Source organism: Littorina saxatilis, linkage group LG3 (assembly GCF_037325665.1).
Source record: "Littorina saxatilis isolate snail1 linkage group LG3, US_GU_Lsax_2.0, whole genome shotgun sequence".
NCBI classification, from domain to species: Eukaryota; Metazoa; Mollusca; class Gastropoda; order Littorinimorpha; family Littorinidae; genus Littorina; species Littorina saxatilis.
Window position 1 is genome coordinate 75,387,159 of NC_090247.1, and position 26,831 is coordinate 75,413,989.

General features: G+C 45.1%; 1 protein-coding gene across 1 annotated transcript; it reads left to right on the forward strand.

Moving 5' to 3' along the window:
- The first annotated feature begins 514 nt into the window (after positions 1-514).
- Positions 515-26,831, forward strand: LOC138961328 (G-protein coupled receptor GRL101-like). The gene is made up of 5 exons (XM_070332928.1): positions 515-520; positions 3,621-3,856; positions 4,041-4,200; positions 24,777-25,460; positions 25,635-26,831. The coding sequence occupies exons 1-5, from the start codon at positions 515-517 to the stop codon at positions 26,829-26,831; spliced, it is 2,283 nt and encodes a 760-aa protein (XP_070189029.1).

Consider the following 26,831-nt stretch of genomic DNA (forward strand, 5'->3'; position numbering starts at 1 on the left):
AGCCAGCCAGAAACTGGCATGATGATCGATGTTGCAGGTGTGGCGTGTTTGTGAAGACAGAACAGTCAAGCCTGGTCCTGTCCTACTCAACACCAGCGTGTTTCACGTGCATTTTAAAAGAAGAGAGGCCCACTACATCAAAGGCTACGAAAAAGACGACTGCACATTCAGAGTCTTATTTTCCTTCCACCAGGTAACACAGTATAAAACAGCCTCCCATCTCCTGTAACCCAGCATGTCAGCAAAATCAGATCCTTCAAGGCTTTGACACGGAGTGCGCGCATCCATCAACCTAAAGGACATACCACAATTCAACTGTGTTTTGTGTTGTGCTGGACATTTTTGTTAAATGAATTCTGTTTCCCAGTGTCGCCAGGCAACTTTGGCCATTTTGTGTTTGGCTTCCATCTTTGTTAATGTCATGTCATGAGTTGCTGCTTGCTCTGTGACTGCCTCTTTTGCTGCTCTGTCAGCCATATCATTGCCTCTGATCCCTGTGTGTGAGGGGATGAACATGAGGGTCAGTTCTGTTCCAGAAGCAGTTATTTGGTGACAGAGGAACAATATTTCTGCCTGAAACTCTTCCCGGTTTCTTATAGTTGCATGCTCTTAAGATGGCGTATATTTCTGCAGTAAATATGGAGACATCCTTGTTCAGTGTAATTGTTGTGGTTATTTTGAGGTCAGGTATGACCAAAGCACAGCCAGCATGGTCATCGTTTTGTTTTGAGCCGTCGGTAAATATTTGTATGTGATCTCTGTAACTGTTTCAAATTATTTCTCTTACCAGTGATGAGACAAGTACAGGGTTTCCCCCGAAATCGGCGCATGCTGCCTAAATGGCGGGGTAAAAACGGTCATACACGTAAAAATCCACTCGTGCTAAAAACATGAGTGAACGTGGGAGTCTAAGCCCATAAACGAAGAAGAAGAAGAAGAAGAACAAGAAGAACAAGAAGAACAAGAAGAACAAGAAGAACAAGAAGAACAAGAAGAAGAAGAGTGTTATCTTTCTTTGTTACGCCCAGATCATGATCAGGGATGATGATGGTAGGTTCCTTGAACCGAAAGGGAAAAGGGTGAACGGGAACTTGGGCCATCCTACTTGGGTTTACCTCACTTTCTTGAAATATGGGTTGAACATACGGGATCGTCGCTTCGTATATTTTGGGAGTTTTTCTTTTTTTCAGATTTTGATAAGGGGCCGAGGTTATTGTGTCAAAATCAGCAGTGAGCTCTTCGTTCACAGTATTATCAATGGTACTGGCTCTTGATACATACTGGGCCAATTTGAGTCCTTTCTCTTTATCGAGGGGCAGCCAGCCAGCCTCTTGATACACTAGTTTGTTTATGGAGTGCTTTGGGAGATCAAAGATGATTTTGAGTGCAGCCATTTTGGCTCTCTCCAATAATTTTAGATCCGATTTTGATGCAGCAAAGAATGCTTCTTTACCAAACGTTAAACGGGATCGTATTATGGCTTTTATAATGTGAAGCAGGCTGTCTTTATTTGATGCCCAGGTCTCTCGTTTTAACACTTTGAGGAGACTTAGTGCTTTTGGGGATAGCTGACAAGGTTCTTAATATGTGGTCCCCATGTTAGGTTCAGGGTGAAGGTCACGCCGAGGAATTTGACTTGTTTTTTAGGCTCGAGGGGTGTGTTGTTGACGGAGTTTACGTGAACCTTCTTTCTTGTGACAACCTAAACCATTAATGTTGTCTTTTTGGCGTTGATTTTAAAGCCGCTTGTGAACAAATAATTGACTATTTTATCCACTGCGTTTTGATATCTCTTTTGGTTGGTTCTGTGTTGAGTTTCTCTTGGTTTGTGGTGTGATCACAGAGCCAGGTCGTCCGCATACAGTGAAATCACTGTTCCATCCGTCCTTGCTTTGTGAATGTCATGCAGCATGATGCTGAACAATGTCGGGGCAACGACACTACCCGGAGTGTGTGTGCTGTGGATACTTCACTGCCTACTCGAACTTCTAGCGTTCTTTCGTTTATAAACTCTTTTACGAAGTTATACATTCTTCCTGATATACCTAAGTTTTTCAATTTGTCCAACAATATGGTATGCCAGACCGAGTCGTAGGCACGTTTAAAGTCAAAAAAGGTGGCAAACATGGTTTTATTTCTTGCTCGAGTTTTGTTTGTATGTGGGTGGCTAGTTTAACAATGTTATAAGTTATGTACAGGACCTGGACTTTCTGAAGCCGGCCTGGCAGGTGGGGATAATTCCGTGTTTCTCAAAATAGTTTTCTAGCCTATTCTTAATGGGGTGTGAGAGATATGGGCCTGTAACTAGACGCTAGCTGCTTTGGTTTTCCGTCTTTTGGAATTGCTATCACCAGCGCGCGCTTCTCTCGAGGCATTACGAATCGTGTTGCTTTCCCAACAGGCTTGAAAAAACTTTAGCAGTATGCCAAGGAAGCGATCAGGGAACTGTTGTTTCATTTTATATACAATGGGATCTTTGCCGGTGAACCTGTTTCCCGTTGTTATGCTTTTTACATTTAGTCAAGTTTTGACTAAATGTTTTAACGTAGAGGCTTAGACTTAGACTTAGAACATTTTATTGACATAAAGGGTAAACATTTTAAGCCAAGGGGGTAATCGAGACGAGGGTCGTGGTGTATGTGCGTGCGTGTGTGTGTGTGTGTGTGTGTGTGTGTGTGTGTGTGTGTGTGTGTGTGTGTGTGTAGAGCGATTCAGACAAACTACTGGACCGATCTTTATGAAATTTGACATGAGAGTTCCTGGGTATGATATCCCCAGACGTGTTTTTCATTTTTTTGATAAATGTCTTTGATGACGTCATATCCGGCTTTTCGTGAAAGTTGAGGCGACACTGTCACGCCCTCATTTTTCAACCAAATTGGTTGAAATTTTGGTCAAGTAATCTTCGACAAAGCCCGGACTTTGGTATTGCATTTCAGCTTGGTGGCTTAAAAATTAATTAATGACTTTGGTCATTAAAAATCTGAAAATTGTAAAAAAAATATTTTTTTATAAAACGATCCAAATTTACGTTCATCTTATTTTCCATCATTTGCTGATTCCAAAAACTTATAAATATGTTATATTTGGATTAGAAACAAGCTCTGAAAATTAAATATATAAAAATTATTATCAAAATTAAATATTCGAAATCAATTTAAAAACACTTTCATCTTATTCCTGGTCGGTTCCTGATTTCAAAAACATATAGATATGATTATGTTTGGATTAAAAACACGCTCAGAAAGTTAAAACGAAGAGAGTTACAGCAAAGCGTGCTATCCTTCTCAGCGCAACTACTACCCCGCTCTTCTTGTCAATTTCACTGCCTTTGCCGTGAGCGGTGGACTGACGATGCTACGAATATACGGTCCTGCTGCGTTGCATTGCGTTCAGTTTCATTCTGTGAGTTCGACAGCTACTTGACTAAATGTTGTATTTTTGCCTTACGCGACTTGTTATTGCGTTCTTTTACTCTTGTATGGTTATATGATGATTTATTGAGGCCCAATCTTCGTGAAGTCGGCTTCAGGCTCAATTTAGGAAGATGTTAATACATGAGTCGACAACATATCTTAATTGCCTATTATGAGGGGAAGAAAAGAGACATTTGTTTTCAGATTTCCGCGGCACCTGAGAAAGTTTCCCGTGGTCTGTGGAACTGCTCATCACCCGTCTACCAGGACTTTAAACCCCACCTCCTCTGCAACCTCAAGACAGAGTGCGCTGGCGGCGAAGATGAATCCTCCTGTCCCTACACCCCCTGCGATCACTCAGGTGTGGCAGTGGCGGGCAGGTGTTTCTTTCTCTCCCCGACAGGTGTTCACTCCAACACCTGGTACAACGCCAGCGCCTGGTGCGCTTCTCAAGGAGGGCGTCTCGCTTCGCTGAACAACCCAGAGAAGATGACGTCGGTGAAGTTGCAATTGCGTTTAGACTGGTACCAGAAGATACATTTCTACGTGGGACTCACCACCTCGTCTTCCAAGCTTCCTCTCATGTAATGTTGTGATCGAAGTGTGTCGTGATATTGCTGAAAGCGGTGACGATGACGGCAACGACGACGGGAATGACGACGACGACGATGATGTTGATGACGACGACGACCACTACGATGATGATGATGATGATGATGATGATGATGATGATGATGATGATGATGTTGTTGATGATGCTGACGATGATGTGGATGACGATGACGTGACGACGACGATGACGATGACGATGATGATGATGATGATGATGATGATGATGATGATGATGATGATGATGATGATGATGATGATGATGATGATGGTGATGATGGTGATGAGGATAAGGAGGATCAGAGGGAGGAGGATGTCTACAAGGAGATCTAAATGGTGGACATCCGTTTTGATGTTAGCGTTAAATATCCATTTGAAGGTTTGCTTTGTTCACGTGAGAGTTCGGTTTGTTCACGTGAAAGTTTGGTCTGTCAGACCAGTCAAACAAACCGACAATTTGCCAAAGCTGATGGTCCTGCTTGACCGCTTCCAGAAACTATGTCTCTGTGTACAAGTGGCATTGAAGTACCCTGGGTTACAATTGCATAACAAGTCAATGATTAGCCTTCGCGTCAGTCAATCATGCCGTATCAAACAGCAGTTCCACTCTGGCTCCAACTTGCAGCAGCGCTGAGCGCGTCAGTCAATCATGCCGTATCAAACAGCAGTTCCACTCTGGCTCCAACTTGTAGCAGCGCTGAGCGTCAGTCATTCATGCCGTATCAAACAGCAGTTCCACTCTGGCTCCAACTTACAGCAGCGCTGAGCGTTAGTCAGTCATGCCGTATCAAACAGCAGTTCCACTCTGGCTCCAACTTACAGCAGCGCTGAGCGTCAGTCATTCATGCCGTATCAAACAGCAGTTCCACTCTGGCTCCAACTTACAGCAGCGCTGAGCGTTAGTCAGTCATGCCGTATCAAACAGCAGTTCCACTCTGGCTCCAACTTGCAGCAGCGCTGAGCGTCAGTCATTCATGCCGTATCAAACAGCAGTTCCACTCTGGCTCCAACTTACAGCAGCGCTCAGCGTCAGTCAATCATGCCGTATCAAACATCAGCTCCACTCTGGCTCCAACTTACAGCAGCGCTCAGCGTCAGTCAATCATGCCGTATCAAACAGCAGTTCCACTCTGGCTCCAACTTGCAGCAGCGCTGAGCGTCAGTCAGATAAACCATCAGACTTTCTGTACTTCACGGAGTATTCATGTCCTTGAGCAGCAGCCGCGGAGAGGGGGAGTGGGGGCGAGAACAAAACAAGTCGCGTAAGGCGAAAATACAACATTTAGTCAAGCTGTCAAACTCACAGAACGCAATGCAATTTTTCAGCAAGACCGTATACTCGTAGCATCGTCAGTCCACCGCTCATGACAAAGGCAGTGAAATTGACAAGAAGAGCGGGGTAGTAGTTGCGCTGAGAAGGATAGCACGCTTTTCTGTACCACTCTTCGTTTTAACTTTCTGAGCGTGTTTTTAATCCAAACATATCATATCTATATGTTTTTGGAATTAGGAACCGACAAGGAATAAGATGAAAGTGTTTTTAAATTGATTTGGACAATTTAATTTTGATAATAGTTTTATATTTTTAATTTTCAGAGCTTGTTTTTAATCCAAATATAAGATATTTATATGTTTTTAGAATCACAAAATGGTGAAGATTAAGATGAACGTAAATTTGGATCGTTTTATAATTTTTTTTTTTTTTTTTTACAATTTTTCAGATTTTTAATGACCAAAGTCATTAATTAATGTTTGAGCCTCCAAGCTGAAATGCTATACTGAAGTCTGGCCTTCGTTGAAGATTGATTGCTCAAAATTTCAATCAATTTGATTTAAAAATGAGGGTGTTGCAGTGCCGCCTCAACTTTTACAAAAAGCCGGATATGACGTCATCAAAGGTATTTATCAAAAAAACAAAAACGTTCAAGAATATCATTCTCAGGAACTCTCGTGTAAAATGTCATAAAGATCGGTCCAGTAGTTTGGTCTGAATCGCTCTACACGCACGCACGCACACACACACACACACACACACACACACACACACACACACACACACACACACACACACACAAACACAGCGACCCTCGTCTCGATTCCCCCTCTACGTTAAAACATTTAGTCAAAACTTGACTAAATGTAAAGAGGGGGTGGGTTTGAGGGGTATAGTGAACAGAGGGACAACAGGAGGGTGTGGGTTTGAGGGGTATAGTAATTAACAGAGGGACAAGAGGAGGGTGTGGGTTTGAGGGGTATAGTGAACAGAAGGACAAGAGGAGGGTGTGGGTTTGAGGGGTATGGTGAACAGAGGGACAAGAGGACGGGTGTGGGTTTGAGGGGTATAGTGAACAGAGGGACAAGAGGAGGGTGTGGGTTTGAGGGGTATAGTGAACAGAAGGACAAGAGGAGGGTGTGGGTTTGAGGGGTATGGTGAACAGAGGGACAAGAGGACGGGTGTGGGTTTGAGGGGTATAGTGAACAGAGGGACAAGAGGAGGGTGTGGGTTTGAGGGGTATGGTGAACAGAGGGACAAGAGGAGGGTGTGGGTTTGAGGGGTATGGTGAACAGAGGGACAAGAGGAGGGTGTGGGTTTGAGGGGTATAGTGAACAGAGGGACAAGAGGAGGGTGTGGGTTTGAGGGGTATAGTGAACAGAGGGACAAGAGGAGGGTGTGGGTTTGAGGGGTATAGTGAACAAAGGCACAAGAGGAGGGGGTGGGTTTGAGGTGTATAGTGAACAGAGCGACAAGAGGAGGGTGTGGGTTTGAGGGGTATAGTGAACAGAGGGACAAGAGGAGGGGGTGGGTTTGAAGGGTATAGTGAACAGAGGGACAAGAGGAGGGTGTGGGTTTGAGGGGTATAGTGAACAGAGGGACAAGAGGAGGGTGTGGGTTTGAGGGGTATAGTGAACAGAGGGACAAGAGGAGGGGATGGGTTTGAGGGGTATAGTGAACAGAGGGACAAAAGGAGGGGGTGAGTTTGAGGGGTATAGTGAACAGAGGGACAAGAGGAGGGTGTGGGTTTGAGGGGTATAGTGAACAAAGGCACAAGAGGAGGGGGTGGGTTTGAGGTGTATAGTGAACAGAGCGACAAGAGGAGGGTGTGGGTTTGAGGGTATAGTGAACAGAGGGACAAGAGGACGGGGGTGGGTTTGAGGTGTATAGTAAACAGAGGGACAAGAGGAGGGTGTGGGTTTGAGGGGTATAGTGAACAGAGGGACAAGCTGAGGGGGTGGGTTTGAGGGGTATAGTGAACAAAGGAACTAGAGGAGGGGGTGGGTTTGAGGTGTATAGTGAACAGAGGGACAAGAGGAGGGGGTGGGTTTGAAGGGTATAGTGAACAGAGAGACAAGAGGAGGGTGTGGGTTTGAGGGGTATAGTGAAAATGTCTACTCTTAGCGCTTTACAATACATACATCGACCAAGCATACTATACACGCACAGGCAAAGAAACCGACCAAACATAACCAACAAACTGGAATGGGGAGGGAAAATATTTTACAGTACGGCTACTAACCACAGTAAAGGACAAGTGATTTTCGTACGTAAACATTTTCCATATGAAGTGAACTGCACCCTGAGCACTCAACGCATTGTTGCGATTGAAGTTCATCTGGAGGAGAATAATTTGCACATTGTTAATGTATATGGTCCTAATGCTGAAGATGAAAAAGCTGCATTTTTTCGTGATGTCTATATTTGTAAAGAAAACTCTAATAACGAGATAATCTGCGGGGATTTCAACTGTGTGCTGGCTAATAATTTAGATATTATTAGTGGTAGAAAACATAATGCTAAAGACGTTGAGCTATTTAATAAGACGGTAATTGATTCCAATTTAAATGATGTCTGGAGACTTTCACACGCAGAAGAGAAAGATTTCACATGGTCAACAAAATTTCCATTTATAGCAAGGAGATTAGATTATATGCTTGCCTCCGACTTTGCTCTAAATAAATGTTATGAGTGTGAAAATATCTCGATGGCACACACCGATCACCGACTAATTCGACTGAAGTACTGCATCTCCCCAGTAGAAAGAGGACCCTCCTTTTGGAAATTCAACGACAATCATCTTAATGACCCTGATTTTGTTATAAAAATGAACAGTTTAATTGAGAACTATGTTATCGAAACCGATAATATGGATCCGCAAATAAGATGGGACCTATGTAAAATTAAAATCAGAGAATTTTGTATTGCTTATGGTAAAGAAAAGAAAAGAAAATTAATTTCCGAACGCTCCCTGCTTACGAAAGAGCTTAATGAAACGGACAAAAAACTGGCTTCCAACCCTTATGATGTACACCTTATGACTCACAGAGGCCAAGTTAAACAAAATCTAGAACTCCACGAATTAAATGAGGCAAAAAGCGCCCAAAAGCGATCAAAGGAAAAATATATTGCTGAAGGAGAAAAGAACACAAGATATTTTCTTGGGCTTGAAAAAATGCGAGCCAACATGAAGATCATGGATAAACTGCAAACTGCAGAAGGTAACACAGTCACCGCCCAAAGCGATATCCTACAAGAACAAGTTAAATTCTACAAAAACGTTTTTAAGAAAACCGATGATTTCTCAGAGGCACAGGCTAATACTTTTTTAGGAGAAGCTGATATCCCACAACTGACACGAGAACAAACTGAAGCGTTAGAAAACCCAGTAACTGAACAAGAACTTCTTAAAGCGTTAAAAAGAATGAAAAATGGTTCTTCACCGGGATGTGACGGAGTGACTACAAGTTTTATTAAATTCTTTTGGTCGAGAATAAGAGAGCTACTAGTAGGCTCGATTCAAAGATCCTTTCATGTAGGAGAAATGTCTCCCTCACAAAAAAGAGCTATTATAACCTTAATCCATAAAGGAAAAGACCTCACAAGAGATAACTTGTGTAACTGGAGACCCATCTCCCTTACAAATACAGACTATAAATTATTAGCAAAATGCCTTGCGCTCAGGATGTCGAATGTTATTCCAGCGTCGCGGACGACGCTGGTATCTGTGGTTGGGAAGAACGTGCCTGTGGAGAAATAGTCTCCAAGCCAAAGCGCGCTGACTCTCCAAGCCAAAACAATTTCAAAGCTGAAAAAAATGTACAATTTACGCGAAACGATTAAACACAGCTTTCGGGTGTTTTTTTTAGTCTAAGATGTACATAAATATACCACTCCGACCATAAGGAAAAGAAAACAAGTCGCGTAAGGCGAAAATACAATATTTAGTCAAGTAGCTGTCGAACCCACAGAATGAAACTGAACGCAATGCCATTTTTCAGCAAGACCGTATACTCGTAGCATCGTCAGTCCAGCGCTCATGTCAAAGGCAGTGAAATTGACAAGAAGAGCGGGGTAGTAGTTGCGCTAAGAAGGATAGCACGCTTTTCTGTACCTGTCTTTGTTTTAACTTTCTGAGCGTGTTTTTAATCCAAACATATCATATCTATATGTTTTTGGAATCAGGAACCGACAAGGAATAAGATGAAAGTGTTTTTAAATTGATTTGGACAATTTAATTTTGATAATAATTTTTATATATTTAATTTTCAGAGCTTGTTTTTAATCCAAATATAACATATTTATATGTTTTTGGAATCAGCAAATAATGGAGAATAAGATAAACGTAAATTTGGATCGTTTTATAAATTTTTATTTTTTTTTACAATTTTCAGATTTTTAATGACCAAAGTCATTAATTAATTTTTAAGCCACCAAGCTGAAATGCAATACCGAAGTCCGGGCTTCGTCGAAGATTACTTGACCAAAATTTCAACCAATTTGGTTTAAAAATGAGGGCGTGACAGTGCCGCCTCAACTTTCACGAAAAGCCGGATATGACGTCATCAAAGACATTTATCAAAAAAATGAAAAAAACGTTCGGGGATTTCATACCCAGGAACTCTCATGTCAAATTTCATAAAGATCGGTCCAGTAGTTTAGTCTGAATCGCTCTACACACACACACACACACACACACACACAGACACACAGACACACACACGCACATACACCACGACCCTCAGGGCCGGACTAGGCGAAGAGGAGGGGGGGGTTGCCAGTGGTGGCCCAGGGGGATGTCCCCCCTGGCGGCAGGGGCGGATCAGTTCAGTTTATGGGTGTTTTTTTTCAAAAGTATATTGTGAAGATATGGGTGTGAAGGCGCAAAGCGCCGAGCCGACGGCGCGAAGCGCCTAGCTTGCTAGGGGGGTCCGGGGGCATGCCCCCCCGGAAAATTTTGAAAAAAAGGATGCAAAATGGTGCAATCTGGTGCATTCTGAGGATGATCATTACCAGTTTCAGGCAGCAGATTTTGTCACTGATTAATACCTCAAAAATTGAAACTCAATGTAAAATAAAGAAATGCATACCTCATTCAATATTTTTATTTTTTGGCTGGGGGGGGGTCCGGAAACCCTAGAACCCCCCCCCCCCCTCGTTGTGGGGGTCAGGGGGCGAAGCCCCCTGAAGCTGATGAGTAGGTCATATTATGAGATAGGAAAATGGTCGCTCCTTGCATGAAACGGCATAAAATAAGCAATAATACAAAAAAAATTAAATAAGTAAGGTACATGTTTAGGCTAGGGGGGGGGGGTTGCGCAACCCCCATAACCCCCCCGGTAGTCCGGCCCTGACCCTCGTTTCGATTCCCCCTCGATGTTAAAATATTTAGTCAAAACTTGACTAAATATAAAAAGACACACAAAAAAAAAAGACCGAGAGGAGCCGAGTCAATCCGAGACCAACCGAGAGGACGTGTTTCGCGCCGTTTCGACGTCGTTTGTTCAGATGCGGCCGGTTGGATCAGTTGCGGTCATACAGGGGCGCCTTGCACAAGAAAAGATCTTCAACAATCCCGATCATCATCATGGTACAATAATGTTTTGTGCGCCCCCATGTATGTGTTCTGTGCTAATAATGCACGGTTGTGAAATGTCCGTACACATTTTGTGGCACTGTGTAATTGTTAGTGCATCCTCCTGCGGATGCTTCGTGCTAAAAATGCACTTCCATTAAAATATTGTAGGCCCCTACGCTCATGTCAGTAATATATTTTCAATTGTTTCTGTCAATTTCAAGTGTTTGTTTCCAATTACTTAAGTATCTCCCTGTTGCAATTCCAGGTGATTCATTATGCATGTGCCAATTTGAGGTGTTTAATTCTGATTCCTGTATTTACAGTGTAAAATTAAAACTATTGTTTTCAAACATTCCTATGACACCTGGTAATGGTTCTGTGGTTTTGTTTTTAATTTGTATTTTGTTTTTCTGCAATAAATATTTGAAATGGATCTGAGGCCGACTTACTACTTTTAGCACTCTTTTTCACCACATTCCCACGTACAGATATTGCAATATCAACTCTTCCTTTCTACCTGTTTCAAACAAGCTCTATTTTTTAATTAAAAAGTTTTTACTAAATGTCTTAACATAGAGGGGGGAATCGAGACGAGGGTCTTGGTGTATGTGCGTGTGTGTGTGTGTGTGTGTGTGTGTGTGTGTGTGTGTGTGTGTGTGTCTGTCTGTGTGTGTGTGTGTAGAACGATTCAGACTAAACTACTGGACCGATCTTTATGAAATTTGACATGAGACTTCCTGGGAATGATATTCCAGGACGTTTTTTTTTTGGTTTTTTTTTTATAAACGTCTTTTTTGTACAAGTTGAGGCTGCACTGTCACACCCTCATTTTTCAATAAAATTGATTGAAATTTTGGCCAAGCAATCTTCGACGAAGGCCGGACTTCCGTATTGCATTTCAGTTTGGTAAAATTAATTAATGACTTTGGTCATTAAAAATCTGAAAATTGTAAAAAAATAAATAAATTATAAAACGATCCAAATTTACGTTCATCTTATTCTTCATCCTTTTCTGATTCCAAAAACATATAAATATGTTATATTTGGATTAAAAACAAGCTCTGAAAATTAAAAATATAAAAATTATGATCAAAATTAAATTTCCGAAATCGTTTTAAAAACTATTTCATCTTATTCCTTGTCGGTTCCTGATTCCAAAAACATATAGATATGATATGTTTGGATTAAAAACACGCTCAGAAAGTTAAAACGAAGAGAGGTACAGTAAAGCGTGCTATGAAGCACAGCGCAACCGTTACCGCCCCAAACAGGCTCGTCACTTTCACTGCCTTTTGCACTAGCGGCGGACTACGTTCAGTTTCATTCTGTGAGTTCCACAGCTTGACTAAATGTAGTAATTTCGCCTTACGCGACTTGTTTTTTCTTGTGGCTGTTTGATCAATTCATAGCAAGCATTGACTGAAATAAACAATTTATATATCCAGCACAACATGCAATTCATTGACTTTTGACCCTAACCTTTTAACACTTCCCAAAATAAATCTTTGGTGGACATTGCATCGACGCTGTTCATTTTGAATGAACATTTTTCTTGTAAGTGATTTGATCTCAGACGATCAAGTGGGATTCATTAAGGGTAGAAAAGCTAGTAATATTATCCGATTAATAGATGACGTAATTGAACATATGAATAATGAAAATAAAGCCGGTATTTTATTGGCCCTAGATTATACACGTGCATTTGACTCTATCTCCAAGGAATTCATGCTATGGGCCTTCAGAAAATTCGGATTTGGCGAGAATTTTACGCATTGGGTTAAAGTTCTCACAAATGAGACCGAAAGTAGTATTAACTACCTTGGCTGGATTTCCGAACCATTCCCGATTGAGACAGGAATTCGCCAAGGCTGCCCGTTTTCGCCAATGGCCTTCATTCTCGGACTGGAAATTCTTGCAATAAAGATTAGAAACGATCCAAGCATACACGGACTTCGATTACCTCGCTCCCAGATAGAGACTAACAACTCAATTGATATGATAAAATTAGCAATGTACGCTGACGACATTAGCATGCTATTACAAGGAAAACAAGATCTGGAAAATGCAATGAAGCTTGTCACTGATTTCACGAAAATATCACAACTAAAAATTAATAAAAACAAAACGGAAGCAATGTGGCTAGGATCTCAAAAGGACAGCAGAGAACATCTCTGTGACTTAAAATGGAAAAAACAACTAAAGATTTTAGGTATAATCTTTAAAAATGATGTCACTGCATCAGACATAAATGAGAATTGGTCGGTAAGAATCGAAAAAATAGAAAGAATAATAAGCATATGGTCTAAAAGAAACCTTAGTATCACAGGCAAATTATGTATTGTAAAAAGTTTCTTGATTTCACAATTTGTATACCCAATGCAAGCTTTAAGTGCTCCAGCCACTATCCTACAGAAAGTAAATACAATCTTATTTCGATTTTTATGGAAAAAGAAGTACACAAATACGCGAGCCTTTGAAAAGGTAAAAAGATGTGTAATGTGCAACGTAGGGGAGAATGGAGGTTGTAATATGATAAACATAATAGATATGCAAGCCTCCTTTATGATGACATGGATAACTCAGTTAAAAATAGACACATCTGCCAAATGGAAATTAATACCAACCTACATCTTTAATGAAGTTGGAACAAACCTTTGCTGCCTCAATGCTACTGCCAATCCAAAAACATTTTTAGGACTCGAAAAAGTCAAATCTAAATTCTGGAAATCATGTCTAATTAAATGGCTTGAATTCAGAAATATATACCTGTCCAATACTGAATTCAAATATACCTGTCTCTGGAATAGCAAAGAGATAATGTACAGAAACAGACCTCTGTTCTTCAAGAGATGGACAAATGCATACATAAATTACGTCCAAGATATATGGACAGACGAGGGATTATTACCACTTGCACGTATTGCAGAAAAAATCGGGGACTACCCTGCTCTGCTGTTTGATTATAATGCAATGCGAACCGCGCTCATTGCGCAATCAATGCGAGCTGACAATAACCAAACTCAAGAAGCGACTGTCTCTCTAGAACCTCAATCTCTTTAAAACTGGACTCCCAAAAAATTTAGATCACTACTTACCAAACAAAAAGCAAATACTCCTTGCTCAATACATTTTTGGATGAATAAATATAACTATAAAATAGAAGGAAATAATTGGATGATAGCAAACAAGTGCACCAAGGAAGAGCGACTAAGGCTACTTCACTGGAAGATATTGCATAATATCTACCCCACTAATATCTTACTACACAAAATGAAAAAACGTGAAAACAATCGCTGTAGTCTGTGTGGAGATATTGATTTCATTGAACATTTTTTCTTTAAATGTCCAAGAATATCACTTTTTTGGAAGAACGTAGAAAAGCAAATTTATATAAAAACAGGTTCACAGATAAAATTAAAAGAAACTGACGTTTTATTTGGTTTCCAACCGAACAAGCAACAGGACCAAACTATAAGAAATATTAACTTTATTCTGCTTGTTGCAAACATGTCAATAAGTATATACAAATACGGAGAAGGCTTTGACCCAAATTGTATATTTGAAAGAGAGCTCTCCATTCGGCTTTTTGACTGAGAAACCCAGTACTATCATGCTATTGTAAATGACTCGTTGCAAATGTCAATGTATTAACTAAGGTGAACCAATGATGAAAACAATTATGACGAACAGCAAAATATATCATTATTATTAATTCATTTAAACACAAGCATGGTAATAGAGAGAGAGAGAGTGAGGAAGGGAGAGTGAGGGAGGGAGAGAGAGAGAGGGAGAGGGAGAGAGAGAGAGAGGGAGAGAGAGAGAGATTGAGAGAGGAAGAGAGAGAGAGAGGGGGCAAGGGGAGGGTGCGAGAGAGAGAGAGAGGTAGAGAAAGAGCGGAGGGAGGGGTGGGAGAGAGTGAGCGAGAAAGAGAGATTTTCGAAGATTGTCCATGTTAAACGAAAGAATGATATTATTGCTATTTATAACCCTATCTGTTTATGTTTAAACTGTTCAGCATAGCTCACAGTATCAGAGAGAGAGAGAGAGAATGGTAGGGTTTATGTTTAAACTGTTCAGCATCGCTCACAGTATCAGAGAGAGAGAGAGAGAGAGAGTGGCAGGGAGGGTGAGAGAGACAGAGAAGGGGAGAGGGGGAGAGAGAGAGAGAGAGAGGACGATTAAAGATAGAGAGAGGGAGAGAGGGGAGGGGAGGGAGAGAGAGGATGGGGAGAGAGGATAGAGAAAGAGAGAAAGTGTGCAAATGCCAGTTGACGGAGAGAATTATAGCTAAATTATAATTGATTGAAAATATTGTACATTTTCGAAGATTGTCCATGTTAAACGAAAGAATGATATTATTATTATTTATAACCCATTCTGTTTACGTTTAAACTGTTCAGCTTCGCTCACAGTATCATACTCGTAGCGAGTCATATTGTAACTGAGGTTCAAAAAAAAAGAAGAAAAAAAAAAAAAAAAAAAAAAAAAAAAAACCCCAACATACAATACACGCACAGGCAAAGATAACGACCAAACATACAATACACGCACAGGCAAAGATAACGACCAAACATACAATACACGCACAGGCAAAGATAACGACCAAACATACAATACACGCACAGGCAAAGATAACGACCAAACATACAATACACGCACAGGCAAAGATAACGACCAAACATACAATACACGCACAGGCAAAGATAACGACCAAACATACAATACACGCACAGGCAAAGATAACGACCAAACATACAATACACGCACAGGCAAAGATAACGACCAAACATACAATACACGCACAGGCAAAGAAAACGACCAAACATACAATACACGCACAGGCAAAGATAACGACCAAACATAAACAAACATACTATGACCAATCATAACCAACATACTATACGCGCGCAGGCAAAGAGAACAATCAGCACATGTAATAATTACTGACAACTAGTGATGCAGGCATACAACGATGACAATCCAATACACAGCCTAGGCACAAGAACCACATAAGGCTACTGTATAAAAACGTGTCAACAATACTATTTACACACACACAAACAGTGCTGACACAAAGCGCAGAAAATATATATACACGTTATTTTAGGCACTAGGTAGGGGGTGAGGTGGGGCGGGATGGGGTGGGTGGGGAACAGAGGGACAAGAGGAGGGGGTGGGTTTGAGGGGTATAGTGAACAGAAGGACAAGAGGAGGGGGCGGGTTTGAGGGGTATAGTGAACAGAGGGACAAGAGGACGGGGGTGGGTTTGAGGGGTATAGTGAACAGAGGGACAAGAGGACGGGGGTGGGTTTGAGGGGTATAGTGAACAGAGGGACAAGAGGACGGGGGTGGGTTTGAGGGGTATAGTGAACAGAGGGACAAGAGGACGGGGTGGGTTTGAGGGGTATAGTGAACAGAGGGACAAGAGGACGGGTGTGGGTTTGAGGGGTATAGTGAACAGAGGGACAAGAGGACGGGGGTGGGTTTGAGGGGTATAGTGAACAGAGGGACAAGAGGACGGGGGTGGGTTTGAGGGGTATAGTGAACAGAGGGACAAGAGGACGGGGGTGGGTTTGAGGGGTATAGTGAACAGAGGGACAAGAGGACGGGGGTGGGTTTGAGGGGTATAGAGAACAGAGGGACAAGAGGACGGGGGTTGGTTTGAGGGGTATAGTGAACAGAGGGACAAGAGGACGGGGGTGGGTTTGAGGGGTATAGTGAACAGAGGTACAAGAGGAGGGTGTGGGTTTGAGGGGTATAGTGAACAGAGGGACAAGAGGACGGGTGTGGGTTTGAGGGGTATAGTGAACAGAGGGACAAGAGGACGGGGGTGGGTTTGAGGGGTATAGTGAACAGAGGGACAAGAGGACGGGGGTGGGTTTGAGGGGTATAGTGAACAAAGGGACAAGAGGACGGGGGTGGGTTTGAGGGGTATAGTGAACAGAGGGACAAGAGGACGGGGGTGGGTTTGAGGGGTATAGTGAACAGAGGGACAAGAGGACGGGGGTGGGTTTGAGGGGTATAGTGAACAAAGGGACAAGAGGACGGGGGTGGGTTTGAGGGGTATAGTGAACAGAGGGACAAGAGGACGGGAGTGGGTTTGAGGGGTATAGTGAACAGAGGGACAAGAGGACGGGTGTGGGTTTGAGGGGTATAGTGAACAGAGGGACAAGAGGACGGGAGTGGGTTTGAGGGGTATAGTGAACAGAGGGACAAGAGGACGGGGGTGGGTTTGAGGGGTATAGTGAACAGAGGGACAAGAGGACGGGGGTGGGTTTGAGGGGTATAGTGAACAGAGGGACAAGAGGACGGGGGTGGGTTTGAGGGGTATAATGAACAGAGGGACAAGAGGACGGGGGTGGGTTTGAGGGGTATAGTGAACAAAGGGACAAGAGGACGGGGGTGGGTTTGAGGGGTATAGTGAACAGAGGGACAAGAGGACGGGAGTGGGTTTGAGGGGTATAGTGAACAGAGGGACAAGAGGACGGGTGTGGGTTTGAGGGGTATAGTGAACAGAGGGACAAGAGGACGGGAGTGGGTTTGAGGGGTATAGTGAACAGAGGGACAAGAGGACGGGTGTGGGTTTGAGGGGTATAGTGAACAGAGGGACAAGAGGACGGGTGTGGGTTTGAGGGGTATAGTGAACAGAGGGACAAGAGGACGGGAGTGGGTTTGAGGGGTATAATGAACAGAGGGACAAGAGGACGGGTGTGGGTTTGAGGGGTATAGTGAACAGAGGGACAAGAGGACGGGGGTGGGTTTGAGGGGTATAGTGAACAGAGGGACAAGAGGACGGGAGTGGGTTTGAGGGGTATAGTGAACAGAGGGACAAGAGGACGGGTGTGGGTTTGAGGGGCATAGTGAACAGAGGGACAAGAGGACGGGAGTGGGTTTGAGGGGTATAGTGAACAGAGGGACAAGAGGACGGGTGTGGGTTTGAGGGGTATAGTGAACAGAGGGACAAGAGGACGGGGGTGGGTTTGAGGGGTATAGTGAACAGAAGGACAAGAGGACGGGGGTGGGTTTGAGGGGTATAGTGAACAGAGGGACAAGAGGACGGGGTGGGTTTGAGGGGTATAGTGAACAGAGGGACAAGAGGACGGGGGTGGGTTTGAGGGGTATAGTGAACAGAGGGACAAGAGGACGGGGGTGGGTTTGAGGGGTATAGTGAACAGAGGGACAAGAGGACGGGGGTGGGTTTGAGGGGTATAGTGAACAGAGGGACAAGAGGACGGGTGTGGGTTTGAGGGGTATAGTGAACAGAAGGACAAGAGGAGGGGGCGGGTTTGAGGGGTATGGTGAACAGAGGGACAAGAGGACGGGGGTGGGTTTGAGGGGTATAGTGAACAGAAGGACAAGAGGAGGGTGTGGGTTTGAGGTGTATAGTGAACAGAGGGACAAGAGGACGGGGGTGGGTTTGAGGGGTATAGTGAACAGAGGGACAAGAGGACGGGGGTGGGTTTGAGGGGTATAGTGAACAGAGGGACAAGAGGAGGAGGTGGGTTTGAGGGGTATAGTGAACAAAGGCACAAGAGGACGGGGGTGGGTTTGAGGGGTATAGTGAACAGAAGGACAAGAGGACGGGGGTGGGTTTGAGGGGTATGGTGAACAGAGGGACAAGAGGACGGGGGTGGGTTTGAGGGGTATAGTGAACAGAGGGACAAGAGGACGGGGGTGGGTTTGAGGGGTATAGAGAACAGAAGGACAAGAGGAGGGTGTGGGTTTGAGGTGTATAGTGAACAGAGGGACAAGAGGACGGGGGTGGGTTTGAGGGGTATAGTAACAGAGGGACAAGAGGACGGGTGGGGGTTTGAGGGGTATAGTAACAGAGGGACAAGAGGACGGGTGTGGGTTTGAGGGGTATAGTAACAGAGGGACAAGAGGACGGGTGTGGGTTTGAGGGGTATAGTAACAGAGGGACAAGAGGACGGGTGTGGGTTTGAGGGGTATAGTAACAGAGGGACAAGAGGACGGGTGTGGGTTTGAGGGGTATAGTAACAGAGGGACAAGAGGACGGGTGTGGGTTTGAGGGGTATAGTAACAGAGGGACAAGAGGACGGGTGTGGGTTTGAGGGGTATGGTGAACAGAGGGACAAGAGGACGGGGGTGAGTTTGAAAGGTATAGTGAACAGAGGGACAACCGGAGGGGGTGGGTTTGAGGGGTATAGTGAACAGAAGGACAAGAGGACGGGGTGGGTTTGAGGGGTATAGTGAACAGAGGGACAAGAGGACGGGTGTGGGTTTGAGGGGTATGGTGAACAGAGGGACAAGAGGAGGGGGTGGGTTTGAGGGGTATAGTGAACAGAGGGACAAGAGGAGGGTGTGGGTTTGAGGGGTATAGTGAACAGAGGGACAAGAGGACGGGGGTGGGTTTGAGGGGTATAGTGAGCAGAGGGACAAGAGGACGGGGGTGGGTTTGAGGGGTATAGTGAACAGAGGGACAAGAGGAGGGGGTGGGTTTGAGGGGTATAGTGAACAAAGGCACAAGAGGACGGGGGTGGGTTTGAGGGGTATAGTGAACAGAAGGACAAGAGGACGGGGGTGGGTTTGAGGGGTATAGTGAACAGAAGGACAAGAGGAGGGGGCGGGTTTGAGAGGTATGGTGAACAGAGGGACAAGAGGACGGGGGTGGGTTTGAGGGGTATAGAGAACAGAAGGACAAGAGGAGGGTGTGGGTTTGAGGTGTATAGTGAACAGAGGGACAAGAGGACGGGGGTGGGTTTGAGGGGTATAGTAACAGAGGGACAAGAGGACGGGGGTGGGTTTGAGGGGTATAGTGAACAGAGGGACAAGAGGAGGGGGTGGGTTTGAGGGGTATAGTGAACAAAGGCACAAGAGGACGGGGGTGGGTTTGAGGGGTATAGTAACAGAGGGACAAGAGGACGGGGGTGGGTTTGAGGGGTATAGTAACAGAGGGACAAGAGGACGGGGGTGGGTTTGAGGGGTATAGTGAACAGAGGGACAAGAGGACGGGGGTGGGTTTGAGGGGTATAGTGAACAGAGGGACAAGAGGACGGGGGTGGGTTTGAGGGGTATAGTGAACAGAGGGACAAGAGGACGGGGGTGGGTTTGAGGGGTATAGTAACAGAGGGACAAGAGGACGGGTGTGGGTTTGAGGGGTATAGTGAACAGAGGGACAAGAGGACGGGGGTGGGTTTGAGGGGTATAGTGAACAGAGGGACAAGAGGAGTGGGTGGGTTTGAGGGGTATAGTGAACAGAGGGACAAGAGGACGGGGGTAGGTTTGAGGGGTATAGTGAGCAGAGGGACAAGAGGACTGGGGTGGGTTTGAGGGGTATAGTGAACAGAGGGACAAGAGGAGGGGGTGGGTTTGAGGGGTATAGTGAACAGAGGGACAAGAGGAGGGGGTGGGTTTGAGGTGTATAGTAACAGAGGGACAAGAGGACGGGGTGGGTTTGAGGGGTATAGTAACAGAGGGACAAGAGGACGGGGGTGGGTTTGAGGGGTATAGTGAACAGAGGGACAAGAGGACGGGGGTGGGTTTGAGGGGTATAGTAACAGAGGGACAAGAGGACGGGGGTGGGTTTGAGGGGTATAGTGAACAGAGGGACAAGAGGACGGGGGTGGGTTTGAGGGGTATAGTAACAGAGGGACAAGAGGACGGGGGTGGGTTTGAGGTGTATAGTGAACAGAGGGACAAGAGGACGGGGGTGGGTTTGAGGGGTATAGTGAACAGAGGGACAAGAGGAGGGGGTGGGTTTGAGGGGTATAGTGAACAGAGGGACAAGAGAACGGGTGTGGGTTTGAGGGGTATAGTGAACAGAGGGACAAGAGGACGGGTGTGGGTTTGAGGGGTATAGTGAACAGAGGGACAAGAGGACGGGGGTGGGTTTGAGGGGTATAGTGAACAGAGGTACAAGAGGACGGGAGTGGGTTTGAGGGGTATAGTGAACAGAGGGACAAGAGGACGGGGGTGGGTTTGAGGGGTATAGTAACAGAGGGACAAGAGGACGGGGGTGGGTTTGAGGGGTATAGTAACAGAGGGACAAGAGGACGGGGTGGGTTTGAGGGGTATAGTAACAGAGGGACAAGAGGACGGGGGTGGGTTTGAGGGGTATAGTGAACAGAGGGACAAGAGGAGGGGGTGGGTTTGAGGGGTATAGTGAACAGAGGGACAAGAGGACGGGGGTGGGTTTGAGGGGTATGGTGAACAGAGGGACAAGAGGACGGGGGTGGGTTTGAGGGGTATAGTGAACAGAGCGACAACAGGAGGGTGTGGGTTTGAGGGGTATAGTAACAGAGGGACAAGAGGACGGGGGTGGGTTTGAGGGGTATAGTGAACAGAGGGACAAGAGGACGGGGGTGGGTTTGAGGGGTATAGTGAACAGAGGGACAAGAGGACGGGGGTGGGTTTGAGGGGTATAGTGAACAGAGGGACAAGAGGACGGGGGTGGGTTTGAGGGGTATAGTAAACAGAGGGACAAGAGGACGGGGGTGGGTTTGAGGGGTATAGTGAACAGAGGGACAAGAGGAGGGGGTGGGTTTGAGGGGTATAGTGAACAGAGGGACAAGAGGAGGGGGTGGGTTTGAGGGGTATAGTAACAGAGGGACAAGAGGACGGGGGTGGGTTTGAGGGGTATAGTGAACAGAGGGACAAGAGGACGGGGGTGGGTTTGAGGGGTATAGTGAACAGAGGGACAAGAGGAGGGGGTGGGTTTGAGGGGTATAGTGAACAGAGGGACAAGAGGAGGGGGGAACTGTCAAGCTGAGCCTTTGCTTTGCTAACGCCAATCTTTCTTTTTACATTTAGTCAAGTTTTGACTAAATGTTTTAACATAGAGGGGGAATCGAGACGAGGGTCGTGGTGTATGTGTGTGTGTGTGTGTGTGTGTGTGTGTGTGTGTGTGTGTGTGTGTGTGTGTGTGTGTGTGTGTGTGTGTGTGTGTGTGTGTGTGTGTGTGTGTGTGTGTGTGTGTCTGTGTCTGTGTCTGTGCGTGTGTGTGTGTAGAGAGCGATTCAGAGTAAACTACTGGACCGATCTTTGTGAAATTTTACATGAGAGTGCCTGGGTATTATATCCCCAGACGTGTTTTTAATTTTTTTCGATAAATGTCTTTCATGACGTCATATCCGGCTTTTTGTAAAAGTTGAGGCGGCACTGTCACACCTTCATTTTTCAATCAAATTGATTGAAATTTTGGCCAAACAATTTTCGACAAAGGCCGGACTTCGGTACTGCATTAGAGCATGCAGGCTTAAAAATTAATTAATGACTTTGGTCATTAAAAATCTGAAAATTGTAATTAAAATTATTTTTTTATAAAACGATCCAAAATTACTTGTATTTTATTCTTCATCATGTTCTGATTCCAAAAACATATAAGTATGTTATATTCCGATTAAAAACAAGCTCTGAAAATTAAAAATATAAAATTTATGATTAAAATTAAATTTCCGAAATCGTTTTAAAAATAATTTCATCTTATTCCTTGTCGGTTCCTGATTCCAAAAACATATCGATATGATATGTTTGGATTAAAAACACGCTCAGAAAGTTCAAACGAAGAGAGGTACAGTAAAGCGTGCTATGTAGCACAGCGCAACCGCTACCGTGCTAAACATGTACAGGCTCGTCACTGTCACTGCCTTTTGCACAAGCGGCGGACTACGGTCATTGTGAAAAAATGCAGTCTGTTCAGTTTCATTTTGTGAGTTCCACAGCTTGACTAAATGTAGTAATTTCGCCTTACGCGACTTGTTATTTTTTTCCAGAACGTTACGATATAATCTCAATGCCTAAAAAATTGACATCGAAAAGTATTATGTCTTTTGTCAATCGCGATTTTAGGTACAGGAACATTATGCAATGGCAAGACAGCACCGTAGCATACTACTTAGATTTCATTAAGGATATCACCCGTCTTCAGTGCGGACATATGACTGTAGAAGGTGATTTTGGGGGAAAAAAGGTAGGACTTGTCAGGTTGGGGTCCTGCTACATAGTCCTCAACATGTGGAGCTACACCTTGTGCCAAAAGCCAATGGCTGAAAGTGGACAGACGATGACCACAACCGTCAGGCCACCTCTGCCACAGTTCACTGAGGTGGCCCGGACAACTCTTCAAAACCGAACTGATTCAGATTCGTTTGTAGTTTGTCCTCGAGGCCATCTTGTGCACAGTTTTCTGGCCTGCGACCCGTCGAGCGCCTGTTTTGCAGCAGACAACATTGGCTTCAGTAGCCGCAGAGAATCCTGGGCTCTCCCGTCGTACAGTTCGTGCGATGTGAATATGACGTCACTTCCGCCGTCGTTCACGTGCGCAAATGGCGCGGACCACGTGCCCTACACGTTTGTGTGTGACCACCGTCAGGACTGCCTGGACAACAGCGACGAGGACTTCTGTGTTTACCCTCCGTGTAATGTCACCTGGCAGTTCCAGTGTAGGAGTCATCAGGTAGTCATACATTATTTGCATATTTGATAATGTTAAATATCAGCGTTGTAACTTCCGAGCTTACAATCTAGTGGCATCATTGACCTTTTGGGGGATATAATTCACTTGTTTTATTACTTCAACCAGATTGTTGTTGTTGTGCGAGAACGCGATGGCGGTCGAGGTGAACACTGAACTGATGGTTGTCTTGATCACAGGAGCTTGAATCAAAGCGTAGGGGGCCCTTGACAATATAAGTTTAGATGGATGTCTCATTATGATTGTTTTTCTTCTATACAACCCGTCATAAAAAAAAAACTAGGCAGATGCCTTGATTTTGCAAATTTGATTTTTGGGGGGTGTCTGTGTTGTATGTTCCACTGTATAGACACCACCTCATGTAAACCCAATCTGTTTTTCTGAATAAGGTAGGGGAATGAATGGCCCTTTCAGTCATATAATTGGTTTTACAATCAACGGCCTCATCAAAAAGATCTGCCCTCAAACGCATCTGCCTAGTTTTTTTAATGAAGGGTAGCATAGTCTGACGTTCTCAAAACCATCCCCATTTTTGCTATCAGAACGGCCAGAGCACAGCGAGAGAAAGATTTATATTTTATATATAACAAAATCAAGGAAAAGAAAAGCCAAACAAAGAATTTCAAGTGGCAGCCCATATATATATGACTGGCCGGCAACCGAAAGAGTGGACAATGTTTCTTGGGGTGATGTTGGTTTCTGTCTGTCCACACATTCCGTTTTCCTTAAGTGGGTGGACCGACTGGGACTGGGAGAGTGTGGACTCGCTGGGGGAGTTGTCATCGGATAGGGCGGTAAAGGAGTTAGTGGTGGGGACAGCATACATGAGAGGAGGGGAGGGAGGAATAGCGCTCGCAACATAGCGAGGAGGGGGAGGGCTTTGTTGCACACAGTTCTCTGTTGCAGAGAGTTGGCAAGGGGGAAGTGTGGTCCGGGTGGCATTGTCATTGGCAGCAGTTACAGTTTGTACTGCTTGAGAGAAGCTCTTATTTGATTTAACCTCACGGCGCGCTTCCTGCAACTGGCATTTTATGCTAACATTTTCTTTTTCGAGACAGGTCACTTTGTTTCTTAGGACTGACAGTTCTTCTGTCTGTTTCTAGAATTTCTCTGAAAAGTTTCTCACCAGAGTGTTTTTCCTTTGCATCTTAGCGTCTTAGATTTGACTTGTTTCAGCTTTACCATCCGACAGCTGTTTTGTGGCAGTTACAGAGGGAAAGAGAGAGCAACAGAGAGAGAGAGAGAGAGAGAGAGAGAGAGAGAGAGAGAGATACAAAGACACAGAGACAATGACAGAGAGAGAGAGAGAGAGGGAGAGAGAGAGAGAGAGAGAGAGAGAGAGAGAGAGAGAGAGAGAGAGAGAGTGTGAGGGAGAGATAGACACAGAGGGAGAGAATAAGCCATCTCTTGGTTGCATTGCGTCCGATGCAGACATCAAACGAGTTCATTATGTTCTGTGTCTAACAGTGCGTTCCGGTGACGGGGAAGTGTGACGGCAATGCGGACTGCCACGACAAGACGGACGAAGACCGTTGCGAGACAGGGAACATAAGGATCTTACGCAAACCTGCCATAATGCCTCCAGCCCTCGTTACCATCGATAGCAGTGGCTCCCTCATGGTGAGGATGATATTCAGCACGGTAACCAGCTGTCCACAAACATACTTCAAGTGTCCGAGCATCGGGTACTGCGTCCCTGTGTTTCTGCGCTGCAACGGGGTCAACGATTGTCCAGAGAAAGAAGACGAAGAAGACTGCGGCGCGAAGAGCAGTGAATGTCCAGGGTACTACCGCTGTCGTGGCGTTCTGGACACCTGTCTCCACCCTGACCACGTGTGTGACGGCTGGCCCCAATGTCCGCAGCTGGACGACGAAATGTTCTGTAACTCTACGTGTCCTGCGGAGTGTGTCTGCCTCGGTCGTTCTTTTGTTTGTCGGCAAAGTTTTGAGGCTCACAGCTATCCCGAGGTACGCTTTCTGGATGCAGAAGCAAGCGGGATGAAGCCTGCTTGCCTGACAGCGAATGTTCTTTTGATCCATCTCAGCCTGGCAAACTGTGATCTGACTGACTTTGGAAATGTTACCCTTCAAAACCTTCGCAGTCTGGATCTCAACGGCAACAGGATTAGAGCCGTCTCAGATGTTCACTTGGTAGGCCTGTCCAAACTTGAGACTTTGTTTCTGTCTGCAAATCCTTTGACCTCTTTGTTTGCTTCTCAGCCTAAACACGGTCTGTCTGCTTCCAAGCTAACTAGGCTGGACTTTTCAAATGTAGAAATTCACAGCTTTGATCTTCGTGTACTCTCTCAATTTCCAAACCTTCAGACACTGAACTTGTCAGGCTGTGGCATTAACAGCATGACTAACCCCGCTCGTGTTAACCTCGTATCAAAACTGCGTGTGTTGGATGTTCGTGGATGCCCCCTTTACCTCTTCCCGGCTGGAATGCTGAAACCTCTGAACAGACTGCGCACAGTACGTTCAGACAATTACAAGCTGTGCTGTCGAGCGAATCTTCCTGACAGGTTCCTGTCGAACAGAGAGTGTGAGGCTCCTCAGGACAAGATCGCGTCGTGTGAAGACCTCTTCAAGTCAAACGTGCATCGCGTGTCGTGGTACACATCAACTTCGATGTCTTTGGTAGGCAATATTGCAGCGCTAGCAACACGTATAATATTGAACAGGACTTCTAGGCAATCAAGAGAGGGTCGTTCAGGACAGCAGTCGGTGAACTTGTTTGTCAGCAGCCTGTTTGTGTGTGGCTGTGTCCACGCTGTATACATGGCGGTCATCAGCATAGCAGATGCAGTGTTTCAAGGGAGTTACGTGCTGAAAGACACAACGTGGAGAGGCAGTGCCCTGTGTACATCTGCCGGCTTGCTGTGGCTTCTGTCTTCAGAATTATCCCTGTTGCTGGTGTGTCTCATCACCATAGATCGCGTCCTTGTTCTCTGGTGTCCATATACATCTTGGCATTTCTCAGCCAAGTCGGCCAAGGTAGCAGTCGTCATAACATGGGTTGGAAGTACTGCGGCCGCCCTGCTGCCCTTGTCGTCTGACTTGAAATGGTTTCAGCAAACGCCTCTGTGCTCACCCTTACTGCTCAGCGTTGAAGAAAGCCGTGGCGAAGCTTTCGTTTTCGGGATGTTCAGCGTGTTCAACGTAGCTCTCTCCTGGGTGGTTGTGCTCGGGCAGATGTTGATTTATGTCCATCTTCGCAGACACGCTCTTGCGTTTGTCCACGCTCCCGGCAAAACCAAGGAGCTCAGCACCTCCCGTCGTGTGATGATGTTAGTGGTGTGTGACGTCATTCTGTGGCTGGTCATTGGCCACGGGAGCCATCTTGCTGCCTCTGGGATGTATATGTCGGACGATGTTGTGGCTGCAGTGCAGGTGATGGTGATGCCGCTCAACTGGACATTGAAACCGCTGCTTCACGTCCTTGGGACGTTGCTCGAACGACGCCGCACAGAAAGGGAAGAGCGAATGCTCAAGATCTTAATGGCAAAAAGTCAGAGATGA

Bases quoted from the DNA above. Each gene is read 5' to 3' on its own strand.
- LOC138961328 (XM_070332928.1), top strand. The intron at 3,857-4,040 runs GTGCGCTTCTCA...TATTGCTGAAAG, and splicing joins TGGTACAACGCCAGCGCCTG to CGGTGACGATGACGGCAACG. The intron at 25,461-25,634 runs GTAGGCCTGTCC...CCAAACCTTCAG, and splicing joins CCGTCTCAGATGTTCACTTG to ACACTGAACTTGTCAGGCTG.